We start from the raw sequence: 13,985 nt of genomic DNA, 5'->3' as shown, positions 1-13,985 counted from the left end.
CTTATCAGCATTTATGAAACTAAAGAAACTGAGGTGGGTAAGTGGTATCTCCATTTTAACTAAGGCACAGCAAACAATTTGCCTGATGTTAGGCACTGCCAAAGATCACCGTTATCTCTAAGACGTTATCTTAGTTCTATTTGTACATGATCACACATCACCTCGGTTTGTGTCCCGCTATACCCATGTGTAAAATATTCCCACTTCAGAGGGGCACAGTGAGCGCTCCACGTACAAAATTCAGTAATTTCAGCAACCACATCTTACCAGCTTTTTTTGGAGGGGGGGGGGGGGGGGGAGGCTGCATTCAAAGCAAAGGGCAACAAAATGGGAGCCAGCGAAAAAAATACTTCAAAATGTGATCGACAACATATGTTCAGTGGCAGAATTTGCCCCTGAGAAAGCAAAGATGATCTTCAAGCCCTACTATTTCAAGACACTAAGTCTGTGCGTAGCATGTCTTCAAGTCAGCCAACTTTTTTGCCAACGCAAATATATTCAACTTAGAAGCTCAGTAGAAAGCCAAGGAATTCAGTCTTGGATTTAAAAGACTCTTGCCAGCCCCTCAAGGCTGTCAGTAACACCACACAGGCACATTTCCTATCACTAATGTATAAAAGTAATCTAGGAAAATGAACTTAGTCTACTCCTACCACACTTCACACCTGAGCTTTTCACTGATGCCATTATCTGTTTGTGCTATTACACACCAAAGACACAGGAGGACATGAGCCTTCACTGCACATGGTGTTACCTATCCTGCCCCTTCCTAGCTCGTCATCAAGCTTACCAAGCCCTACATATTGTCTACACACACTTAAATGTAAGTCTCTTACACTCCCAGAGCTTTCACCCTCAACAGCAGTTGCCAGAGTGGAGGCAGACACAGATTTCAGCTTTACAAACTGGCAGCCATATGTCATCTAAACACCATGATGCTGGGTTAAACAACACAATGGTTTCATACCAGCGTGCTCCGCGACAGGAATGTTGGCGATGTAAGCTTCAGGAGGAGGAAGATTAATGTCAGTACTTGAGACATAGTCCAGCCTTGCAGACAGGATCCCTTTCAGGAAAGGGCAGCTTTCTGGGTGGAATTTGAGAAGACAGGGTTCAGCCCTGCCACAGATGTCTTATATGATCATATTACTCTGCTTTGCTTGGCTTCAGTTTCCCTTATCTGTTACTGATTGCTAATGCTCTCCTGTCCCACGGGAATGCTGCAAGCATCCATAATTTGTTTCTGTGCTGCTCAGATGCCAAGGAGATGGGTACCTGAAGATATATGCTGATCAGTAGTTTTTCAAATATATAAACCGGTTTTTAAGAAGTATCATAAAAATGTGAATTATTAATATTAAAGCCCACAGGTGTATCTTGAATAATTTATTCCTCAGTAGTAAGCAGGCAAAGTCATAACCAAAAACCTTTGAGCAGGTATGCAGCTAATACCCACCCCAGGGATTCTGATTAAAATATAGGTAGGCTCACTCTGTAACAGGCAAAACTCCAACTTCCCAAACTCCTGCCTGCTCAACTACCAACCAGACTCAATTCACACAATGACTCTATAGAGGCAAGTGATCCTCTGGACCTAGAAAATTCCAAGTAATTTTAGACACAGAAATTAACTGCCCTCTATTTACACTCACAGGGGCTCAGTAAGAACCGCTCCTATGGTGTCAGTTTTTGTTTTCCTCTTGCATGCATTCATACCTACCCCTTCCTTTTGTTTAATGCTGAAGCATGATTTGTGGGAGGAGGAGAAGCAAACAACTTGGGAAGCTTGTTTAAAAACAGATTATGAATCTGTACATCTCAAGGTATGGAGAATGACTGTCCTGGAGACATGCAATGACTAGCTCTTGGTACAGCTGCTTGCACCTAGGGGTTAATTTTGACAGTTGAGCTCACTCAAACTGTTCTCTAACCAAAACATTTACTACAGCATTTCAATAACACATTTTTTCCAAAACAATAGTCCAACACAGTCCTTCCAAATTGAAGTAAACAACACTGGAATATTTACTAAATCTATGCCAAGTGAGTTTTCTTATAGGGATGCACAAAATAGCTTGGAAGGCTCGTGTTTGCAAACACCCAACTCATCCCACCTTCAAGGGCCAGACTGGCCAAGGTGGAAAGTGCCCAATTTCCCAAAAGTCACTGTCCCTTTGAGATATCCCATATCAGACACGCTTCCTGTTCAAAACAGAGACAACCACCAAGTATTGTAGAAGTTTAAGTCATGCGGGTTTAATTTTAACAGGATGTGACAGGCCTGACACAGGTCTCTTCGGTACAGGCCCAAGGGACGTTACATTGATCACTTCTTAAATGGGAAAGTCTGTTCACAAAAGTGGGCTCCCTAATTTTGCAACTGTTGACGAGCAAACAAACGAAGTACCAACACTGTAGGGAAAAATTAGCTAAACAGTCCTTTACAGGCTGAACAGTTTCCCCATGAGACTCCTTACAAGGAGCAGTGGCAGCCAGCAGGCCAGCAACTCTGGGTTCAACCTCAGTTAGGACAAGAATATCCTGCCAGTGATCAGACTGCTTTTTGTATTTTTAGATTTCATTTGACTCAGCTAATTGGCCATTAAGCTCCAATAAGGTGGACATTTATCTACAGATAACACAAGGAAATTGGAAAGTAAGCAGCCGGAGGCTACCATGAAGACTGTTAACCAAATAGCAAGGCAGAGCTCCATTAAAACAATTCATCAGAAAAACTATATAGTCCTCTGGCAGATTTTCAAGGATCCCATTAGAAATTTTAAGGAAACCCAATCTGATTAAATGCTGAAGTCTAACTCTTGTAGAAGTCATTAATAAGTAGAGCGCCTTTAATTTTGAAAGCTTGAAAGTTATCAAAGCTGCTGCAGGAAGAGACAATGGACATTGCTGCTGTAACTAATATGCATAGTTTTGCATAAGAATGGCAAAAGCATTCTATACTATAGTAAAAAAGTGAGACTGATGAAAAGGTATAGATGTGCAAGCCGATGTCATCAAGTACCCACTACTTCAGGGCAGTCTCTGTTGATGTAACTAAGAGACAAACACGTCTATACATTATCTCCAAAGAATCAGGACTTCTCCATGAAATGCCTACTAATATCTCACCTGTTGAAAAGGACAGGCATTTCAAAAAGTAAATCACTTGAAGCTGCAGTGCAAATAGGAAATTACACTGTAAAACATTTTGTTTCTACGCTTTCTGAAAACTGGAAGGAGGAAGAAAACTGGCTGTTGTGCTCTTATGGACATACAAGTATGAAAAAAGGTCACTGAAACTATTCTGGACTGTTTTTTGGAAAAGGAAGGTTGCAATGAAAAAATGTTTCAAAAAAGTGTGATGCAGTCTTCGTAGGAAGAAAAAAGCTGACAATGCTCTTCCTCAAGCTTGCAATTTAGAAGCTAACACTCCTCATGGAAGATTTTTAGGGTACAACTGGTACTGCCAATTTGTATTGTTCATAAATACTCTTAGCAACTCTACTATCAATGTCCTTTTTATCTTTCAGGTACTCTGCTAATGTTCTAGTCACATGTACACTCCTGATTTGTTCACTGCACACAGCGGCTCCTTTTTCAGAGGAGCAAAAATGAATTGGTTCCCAAAACTCACCTACTGCTTGCAGATCTAGAGGGAAGCCCTCCCATCCGACTGTAAAAGGACAAATGCTTGTGCATTGTTTCAGAACTCACAGGCTTTTCGAAATATTGCAGAGCTTCACACTTGCTGACATTCAAAGCCAGTACATTCACAGGATTGAAAATGCCTAACAAGTAGAGGCAGGTATCACCTTTTAAGAAAGGGCTAGCAAACAAAAATTTCTTAAGAGAATGTAAATTGGAATGCCAACAGGACTTGATTTAATAAAAGGCAAGTTTAACACGCAGAACCTCAGTTACATGGTAAAGTGAATATGTTCATTCAGAAGTTCACAATGGTGGGTTTGTTTGGTTTTGGTTTGCTTTTGGTTTTTTTTTTTACAATTCTACCTATAACTCCATGCAGGCTTTTATTTCACTCACTCTCAGGTATTTGAAGTTCAGCCAGCATTTTATTAAGAGATGTGACCAACTTCACCCACATGGATTTTTTTCTGTCCCTCCCCACCTTCTTTCCACCTTTCAAAAGCTTGTCTTAAAAAAATAAAAAGCTTTTTTGAGTTTGAATAGACAGCAATCACCACAAAACAAGCTGTTGTTGCTTGTTGGCCAATTCTGAATTATGCCTAATTAGTTTAATGACTTAAGTCTTCTAAAACTGATTGAGCAGTAAGTACAGTTCTTCCAGACCAGGATTTCACAAGCACAGTTTGCATTCTGCTGACCTGAGAGGATCTTGATCTCAGCATCTTTCCAGTTTTGTGTCTTTCCAGTAACCGAGCAAAGCTGTAGACTGTTTTACATGATGCCAAGTCCTTGAAAAGATACGTTTCTTATTGTTGTTCAGATCGTGGAAGACAATCCCCCACCCCCAAGATCACTCATTCAGAGCCCCACACTCTTCTGGCAGACAGCCGTTCTCCTCAAGACAAAAATACCTGCAGTTCAGGTTCCAGTCAGACCATATATTCATTTTCACAGAATCACAGAATCATCTCGGTTGGAAAGGACCTTGAAGATCATCTAGTCCAACCGTTAGATCATCTAGTGTGCAGTTCCACCCAGCTCTTAAAATCGCATAGTTTTGGCCCTAGCCACAAGAGCAACTTGGGCCATCGACAGGAGACTGGTTAGCAAGTTAGAAGAGTTATTTTGCCTTTGAAGTTCATTGACTGCAATGTGTTTCCTCTGGAGGTCACAAGAGCTGACTATCAATATATCTGCTCATAAAGAACTGATGTGCTTTGTCAGGTGAAGCAAAGCAGAGCTACTCTGCATACTTAACAACATGAGGAACTGCTCTGTTGTATTTTATATCAGTCTCTCTAACAGTGCCCTCATTCACAAATTGTTTAGCCATTTATACATGCACACCTTGCATTGTGTGTCAAGTACATTAACTGTACTTCATAAATGATCCCTGAAAAACTAATTTGCTCAAGACGCACAATTCACTTGTAAAACTGTATCAAGAACCGAGGGAGACCAAGCCCCAAGCAGTCTGCTCGAACCAAACACCACCTTCCAAACTCAGCTACAGCAGAAGCTCCACATAGCCCAAACCTGGGCCTGAACACCCCGCACAGCTAAGCGATGGATCGGGGAAAGGACAGGTAGACGAGGAGCAAGCCCAGCAGCGTAGGATCATCCTAATGCATCCCCTTTTCTGCATCAGTGATCTCATATTCCATAGAATGTAAGATCCAAGTCAAGAAGACAGACGAAGTGGACCACAAAGTAGAGGAAAGGCACCCTCATGACAGGCTAGGGATACAAACTGGGACACCAGACTGCAGGCAGAGAAAGGCAGCAGAGTGGTGCTGAGCACTTGCAATAGAGGCAAGGAAAGACGACGATTCCTAGCCGCAGGTTTGGCCTACAGAAGCGGACAATCCTAGCATGTAAGTATAGGTGTAACAGGCATATATAAAAGAAAGAATCTGGCCTAAGTACAGAGTCAAAGGCATGATGAGGAAATTCACAGCTAGAACTATGCACCAATGGGTACAATTTCAGGTGAGGTCATGAGGAAAAAAAAAGAAGACAGGGTACTGAGATGCCTGGGAGGAGGGAGGTAAGACAAATCAGTATGGAAAGAAGCAAGTGAAGACTAAGTCATCAACATGCAGCTTCAGAACAAGAGAACAAGGATACAGGCAAAGAGAGGCAAAGAAATCTGAATTTGACAAGAAAGGAATTTACAATCTGAGAAATAATGGCTATTTTAAGCCGCAGAATTTTAGCTACGCTTATAGAAAGACCAACAGAAACATTTCATAGCCCCTGATACAACTTATTCTTGCATCAGGAGAACATCAGCACAAGAGCAGTCCCAAGACTGTATTTGCAGCTTCCAAACTCAAACACACAAGCTGAAGTTTTACCTTCTGTAGCCACGCATGGGCAATGACCACGTTCCCCGTGAAGCAGCCGCTAGCTAGAAGGTCCAATACAGTACTACACAGCAGGTCACCTGTGAAGAGCACCCTGGACAAGCAACAGTACTGCAAGTTGTCAACTCTTGCCCTGCCTTACAAGTGCAACTTGCCAAATACATGGATTTTCATAATTATATCAATTTGTGTGTCCATATCATGCTTCACATTTTTTTAAACCTCAAACTCCTCTGTTTGAAGAACGTTAATGACCTTACTGTAACAACAACAAAGAGAAGAGAAAGGAAAAATAGGAATACTGGGGAAAAATTCATAATATCAAGAAAAATACCTACTTACCCTTGCATCTAACCCCTACCAGCAAGACAGAACATCTCTTCAAGGTAAAGAACTATTCTGAACTCTAAAGATATGCCTGTTATTAGTTACATACAGCTCTTGACTAAAATTAGGGTAGCACTAATAGCATAAAAGAAAGATGGGAAGAAAGAGAGTTGGTCTCCAAAAAACTTGATTACACGGGTAAAAGGGAAGAAATAGGTCTTGCCCAAAGTCATACTGCCGATCAGTAATACAACCTGGAGTAGGTCCTGCAGCACTAAGACCCTGAACAGCGTTGCCCAGCAGTGTGCAAGTCTTCAGTGGACACAGATATGGCTGGCAACCATGTTCTGTCTGGAGCTACAAGCGTCATCCGACTTGTTAACAACTGAAGTGATAAATTCATGCAAAATATATAGAGCAAGAGAAAGGACTCCAAGGAATGAAGGAATCTGAGCACAAAGCAATACTTAGTAGCCAGAATTCACATCTTAATGTTTAATGGGACCACAACCTACTTGCTGCAGTAACATTACTGCATTTTATCAATAACAGAGATCAATCCCCACAGGAAAATGTTACTTAAAATTGAACTTTTCATCCAACAAACTCAGTTGTTTCAAAATAGACTGACAAAGGCTACCTCATCTGAAGTAATTTGTTTCCATCTAAAGTCTTCAACAAAAGAACCCTGAACCAAGAATCTTCCCCCATCATGTTCCCCAGAAGCCATCTGGAGTAATAATCTAAGTAGATGAAAGGTAACATCCCAACACCAGAGACTCGTAGAAAGATGTAGCATTTGCAGATTTTCCTTTAATTTAAAAGAAAAAAATATAGCAGTAAAAACTGAAAAACTGTATTTTTGGCCCTACTGAAACAAACTATTTCATAACACAACAGCACACTTAAACCATATTCAACCTATATCCTTCTCAACCATTAATAAATTAAGCGTCACAGGCTGCCTGAGAGATACTAAATCCATTTTAAAACTGAATCCTCCTGGCTAAGAGGACACAGTATCAGGACCTCCTCATATCTGCCATGAGTTCATCAGCCCCTAATCCTAAATAATCCCACACAGTGGGTTAAAAGCTCGTTCCTGTGAGATCATTTTAGCCGAGTTTCATGCCCACATCACCTCATTACCTCAGCTCCCTTTCACCACGACGTGTCACACATGTGTTACACAACCATTTACTCATACACAAAATGCAGCTTTGCTTGGTACATTTTCATTGTGCCCAAGTTCACAGCTGTCCAGGCCATGGCAGGATCACAGAGGAGAAAGTTGCCACCAGCCACCCTCCTGCAAATTGCTTCCATTTTGATTTTGTTCATCCGGGCCCTTTTGATTATCCACCCACACGATTCCCCAGTCCTTCAACACATTTCTCACACTAACAGGAATTGCCTATTATTTCTCTCAAACTTTCAAAGAGGACATATTTCTATAAGCTGCCGTTAAATTAGGTATCTTATTCCACAAGCTCCTTTGCAATCCAAGTGTGGATCTCTGTGCAAGCAGCTGAGAACAAGGGTGAGCACAGACACCAACGGATCCCTTTAGAAATCTCCTCACTGCCTCAACACTTCCCATGTGGAAGTTAAGACAAACACACACCAAAACCAATTAAAATTATGCCATCTTCTCCCTTAAAAGTACTTTTCTTCGTGATAGCCAACACTGCATACAACGTAAGGTTGACTTTAACTGCCTTTTCATCTGGCAGTTTTACTAGCACAAGTGGCTGCACGAAAAAAAAAACCCTCTCAAACACATGATCAAGTTACTGCAGTTTAACAAGTTTCTACATGTCAGATAAGCAAGTATCTGGATATGCACTCAGTCCATGGCAAATGCAAACCCTGATTCATCCTATAAGTTAGAAGTTCCATTATCTGAATTATATTATAATTTAGTTAAATGCTTTCTGCAGGGGTGTTTGCCAAGTTTTTTGGTTTGTTTTTTTTTAAGCTATTTGTTTAAATTTTCATCTTTGTTGTTGTTGGGGTTTTCTTAAAACACGTGTGAGCTCCCCCTCAAAAATTCTTCAGTCAGTAAATTTATAATAAACTGATTATACTAATGGCTGACTATAAAATTACCTCCAGCCATCATCTACTTACATTTCAGTCTGTCATTCAATGTTTCACTTGAGAAATACCTTAAAATACATCATTAAAACTGGTTTCACTTGAACTATTCCATTCTGAATCTCAGCATATCCTGTTACAAGATCCTGCCAGAGCAGAAAAGTTTGCTTTAATACTTGAAAAGACAAGAACACCCAAACCAAGCACTATTGAGACATAAGATCTTTCTCCCTCCTCATCTTCAAAACCCACCTACTGATAATGAAACTGCTTTCAAGTTCAAACCCTGAAAATGCCAGTTTAAATACTTATCACAAAGTGCCTTCTACCAAAGGTAGGACAGCCACAGCTTCAGTCTGCAGCAGGTTGGACAACTGAGCAATGACAGCCTACAAGGCTTCCTACCAATTCATAAAACTCATCATTAGCTTCCACAACGGACAAGATACTAAAATGGAGAGCACTCCTATCATCACAGCAGATCTTACACTAGAGATTTGTCAGGCCTGCTCCATTACTGCATTTATGCTTACACAGAGAGCAACCACAGGACAGGATATATCACAGAAACTATCCTGGTAAGATTTACCAGTTTGGAAAAATAAAATTTAAAAAAAAAAAGCCACAAAACAAAGTCTGTCCCCAGGTGATAATTTTTTATTAGGCTTTCCTACACTACTGCCCTGAAACAGAGATGCTTGAACCTCAGCTCATCATCGCTGCCTAACAAATCATCATCTCCCTGTTACAGTCTACCAGATTTACAGCAGTGAGCCGTTTTATTCCTCACCTGATAGATAATCAGCATACAAATGGAAGTAGGATGCAGGTTACTGTTGTCACAATAAACACATTATAGTATCACCAGGAAATCTTTTCATCCAAAGAAGTATGGAGCTTGCTAGCCTCCCAGTGTATCAGGTACTGCAGACTGACTGTAAGCTTATAACATTTTATTTCACATTGGTATGAAAGGTGCATTTTTACTACCTATTTTACAGTTAACAATCTCTGCTTCCTATCACAACATGTGCCTGCAACATTGCAATCACGCTTTCACCCTCACAGCCCTTGGCAACTGCAGGCTGCCGCTGTGACAAAGTTATCCCAAGTGGGATGGGGTGGCTGGAAGCTCCTGGGCCCTCCGACCCCACACACACACACACGAGGAGCAACAGGAACCCACAGAAGTCTAGACAGGGACATGTCCCTTTCCCGGATGCTATTCAAAATCCCCAAAGTCTACATGAAAGCCACAAAAGCATCATCTGCTTACTTCAGCCCCTGCATCAAAAATCTACTTGCAAGAGTAAAGTCTGACAACAGCCTCAAACATCCAATAACCAGAAACTGATCTGAGAGAACCTGCCTGCGGGCGCTGGCTCCCGCAAGAAATCCCAGACATTCTCCCCAGCGTGAATGTGGAGCTTTGCACCAAGGTTAGTACTTCCCAGCTGCTCTCACCACGCCTGCTGGCAGACTTACGTCTTCAGCAAATACCCAATGCTTGTTGCGTATCACCTATTTCTCCTAGTACTTTGCCAAGTTTGAAGCTTCCCGACTTGCCAGAGCTCCTACAAGAATCCTTGTCCATCTCTAACACACTGACATGCTACACAAGCCCGCAGCTGGCTCGTGTACCGAGACCCAAACACGGGTTATGGAGCACTAGACGCAGTTTAAGGGTTTTTAAGAGAACTGTATCAAAAATACAAAATAAATCTACTGTATACACAGGACAGACACAAGTCTCCAAGCAGACAGTGGTTTTCTGGCTCTCTCCGCTTACACAGCAGTAGAGCAGAACAGTATTCAGCGGTGCTCTTCCCATGCAGTACACAGAGGTTTTCAGCAAAGAAATTCTACTAAAAGCAGCCCCTCTGAACATCAGTACAAATGAAGACCCATGTGAGCAAATACTAGGTATTTCCTTAGTAGCACGTGCAAGTTTTAAGCCAGCAGACATTACACAGTGCAGATTAATGTGGTAACATCACTCCTCAAGCAGCTCCTATGCCCTGCTTGATTTTGGGGGATGTTCTGGTTTTTTCCAAGCTTTTGAGATGCATTTTCATCACAATTTGCAACTACATGTGTGGCCCTGCATGTTTATGCTGTCTGTGGAACAGGGCCCTGATTCCAACAGTAGTACACCACAAGACTGGAAGGAACAAGACACAAAAGCCTCCCCTTAATACAGAGCAAGTTGAGTATATTTTAAGAGGTATAATATCTACATTATATATTTGGCTTACGCATCAGAAAGGTCCTTAACTGTGACATCTTGGGGACCATACTCAGCAATTCCAGCTGTGCACTGCATCTTGACGCTCCAGCCAGTTGAAGACCGACATTTTTAAGACGTACTTCACAGCTAAAGCAGGAAGGTTTGTAGTTGTCAGAAAAAACATAATCTTCCTTTTCCGCTCACTTTTTAATCATGCTTTTTAAAAGCAGTTTATTCAGCTAAATATTTATGACTCCTGCCATCATTTCTCTCCTTAATGGACAATATACAGGTTGAAGAAAAAAATTACATAAATCTATGTTCAAAATATATTCAGTAGATTTAGGTTTCTTTGAATAAAAAAAAATTGCCTTGACGATACAGCCCAGTGGTAGTCAGGATTACAGAAAGTAGGGGACTGTTTACATTTCATTGGTTTGTTCAGCTATAGTGCACTTGCAATTCTCTGAAGCAATCCTTTCGTAAACTCCCTGTAACCGTGTGTGGCTCAGCTTGCATTACTTAAGTAATACAAACTGTGGAAGAAGATAAACATAGATGTTTTCTAACTAACAAACCTTCTCCATTAACTTCACCCAGTGATGCTGCTACAGCCGAAGCTGGTAAGTGGGATCCTTGCAGGACCTCCTGGGCTGCCAGCGAGCAAAGCACCATGCTGGGAGCTGGGCTGGAGCACGGCACACGCAGGGCAGCAGGAGGGGACCAGAGCTGAGCGCGACCTGCTTACACCAACAACAGCAAGGAGAGGAGGGACTGGGTGTGCGTGTGTGTGCACACGGCAGAGAGCCTGATGAGACTTGAAGTGAGGCGGGGACCGGAAAAGGAAAGCGAAGGAATCCGGGACTCCTGTGCGGGGAAGAGAGGTTGAAGCTTCAGAGCAAGTCTCTATCAATTATCAGTTGCAATGAAAAACTGAAATTAAAACAGGCTGGTGTAAGTTCACACTATATATCATAACAAGATAAAACCTTTCCCATGCAGATAAGGTCCTTCAGGATCAAAAGCACTATTTGATCCAACTCTAATACTAAGAATAAAGATGCAAATAAAAGATCAAACTTTGTCTTGCAAATCTTTACCGACACAATCCAAGGCAACAGTTACTGCTGCATGCTAACAGAACAACTGTTTAGACAGAGCTATACAGTGTTTATTTTCTGTTAACTGAAATTGATCCCCAGGGTTTCAAGGTTTCCCATCTGTACCCAAAAAAGACTCAGTAGGAAAAGAAATATTTTCAGGAGTTACCAGAACTAAAATTCAAAACACAGTGAAGGCTAGGCAGAGACAAACTAATTCTCCCTGTGGGAAGCTTGCAGGGGTGCCAAAATATACAGAGGAAGCAGCATTTAAAAAACAAATCCCCAAAGACCCCATACTTTATTCTTCAAAGGAAAAACAGAGCACATCTAAAAAAAAAAAAAAAAAAATGTTTCAGAAAGCTCTTTGAATCTGCCCCAAAGTAAGCGAGAGCCTCTGGTTAAATAACTGCAGGGTAAGTGTTGTGCAAGAATGGCAGTTTGCAGTGGAAAAGCTGAAGTACTAACTTCCAGATGAGAAACAGGTCTTCTTGGTTACTGCCCCCAGGCCAAGGTGGAGCAAGAGCACGGGGTGTGGGTGGCTGCGAGATCTTCATGTGTAAAGATCAGCATCTTGTAGCATGGAACCCTCTGTGTTAATCTAAGGGTGATATTACAAGCAAATACATTCAACACATGGAAATATGTACCTTGCTAGGAGTAGTTAGTTGAAATCTTGGCAACATGACTGCAGTAAAATGGAAATTAATAAGGAAGAAGGCAACACAATCCAGATAAACTAACCTGAGCTTTGCCTGAAGCTTTCCAAAAAGGGAACTGCTGAAGTAGTTTTGCAAAGACACCCAAACCTACACAAGACTTACAAGTGTTGCAGCTGAAGTTTGCAGTTATGTCATTTCAACCCAGTGTAAGTCCTACCACGCTTCGCCTCTTCCCACCCATCTACACCAAACTGGAAACAAACTTATATCGCGGAAGCTGTGAAACTTATCGGTTCTTCATGACAACAAATATTCTTCGGAAAAAAAAAAAAAAAAAAGAAAAAAACTAAGTTGAACTTGATAATCTGGGCTTTACCCACTGCGTGTCATCACTTCATCGCCAAGGCGCGACTTGGAAGCAGCCGCCGCAGCGCAGCCGGGCCCCTGACACGGCCTGGAAAGGCGCCCGCTAAGATCATGTTGCAGAAATAATTCACACCTGCAGCAAAGCTGCACAAAACATCATCAACTCGCCGACTCTGACAGACATATGCCGACCGTGGAGAGGGAAAAAGAGTTTCTACAAAGATGCATGGGAGGAAAAACTAGGAAATCCCCCTGCACCGCCCCGAGCGGCGCCGGGCAGCGCCCGGGGGCTTCACCTGGGGGCCCGGCGCCCGCCTGCCCCGGGCCAGGGCACCGCCGCGGCCCCCTGCGGCCCGGGCAGCGACACGGGCCCGGTCCGGCCGCCACCAGCGGGGCCGCGGCCCCTTCGGCCCGGCGGCGGCTTCGACGCCCGGCTCGGCCCAGGGGCGCCCGACCCCAAGGGCCGCCCCTGCCCCGCCAACCCCCTGCGGGCGCCGGGCCCCCCGCCGGCCCCACGCCCCCCCCGCCCCGCCGGCGGCGGCAGGACCACCCCGAGCACGCCCTGCGGGAAGGGCGGGAGGGGACGGAGACGCGCGCCCGCCCCCACCGCGGGCATCCCCTCCCCTCCCCGGCCGGGCCGGGCCGCCCAGCGAGCCGCGGAGCAGGCGGTGCCCCGCGCCCGGCCGCCGCGGGAAGGGAGGGGAGAGGAGCGGAGGGGAGGCCGGCTGCGCCCCCGGCCCGGCCCGCAGCGAGCCGCGGAGCGGCGGCAGGGAGGCCCCGGCGCCCTCCTCCGCCGAGCGGAGCTACGCCCCCCGCCCCCGGGCGGCGCCGCCGCCGCCCGCACTCACCCGCCGAGCCCAGCAGCAGCCACAGCAGCCACATGGCCCCGCCGCCGGCCGCTCCGCAAACTTCGGGGCTGCTCCGCCAGTCCGGCCCCGGCGGAGCCTGCGGCCGGGGGCGGCGGGGCGGGGGGGGGGAGGGCCCGAGGGCGGTGCCCGCCGCCGCCCCGCCCCGCCGGTCCTCGGCCGTGCCCACCCGCCGCCGCTGCCCCGGCCCGCCCGGCCCGCCGGGGCCCGCCGCTCCCCTCCGCCCAGTTAGGGCCGGCGCCGGGGCTCGGGGCGCCGCTGAGGGGCCGGCGGGGGTCATGTCCCGGGCCCGCCGGCCTGGCTGCCCGCCCGCACTGCCGGGGAAG

General features: G+C 44.7%; 1 protein-coding gene across 3 annotated transcripts in view; it reads right to left on the bottom strand.

Annotated features, from left to right (window-relative positions):
- The window catches only part of LDLRAD3 (low density lipoprotein receptor class A domain containing 3), a 117,684-nt gene extending 103,966 nt beyond the window's left edge, over positions 1-13,718 (bottom strand). For all 3 annotated transcript variants that reach the window (XM_074809804.1, XM_074809805.1, XM_074809807.1), the window contains exon 1: positions 13,642-13,718. In XM_074809804.1, coding sequence (XP_074665905.1) covers positions 13,642-13,675 — 34 coding nt within the window. In that variant the 5' untranslated portion in view covers positions 13,676-13,718. The remainder of the gene's footprint in view (positions 1-13,641) is intronic.
- Between the last annotated feature and the right edge of the window lie 267 nt (positions 13,719-13,985).

This window comes from Strix aluco, chromosome 31 (assembly GCF_031877795.1).
Source record: "Strix aluco isolate bStrAlu1 chromosome 31, bStrAlu1.hap1, whole genome shotgun sequence".
In the NCBI taxonomy this organism is placed as follows: domain Eukaryota; kingdom Metazoa; phylum Chordata; class Aves; order Strigiformes; family Strigidae; genus Strix; species Strix aluco.
The sequence above is the reverse complement of the archived record's forward strand: the minus strand, read 5'-3'. Positions and strand labels throughout refer to the sequence as shown.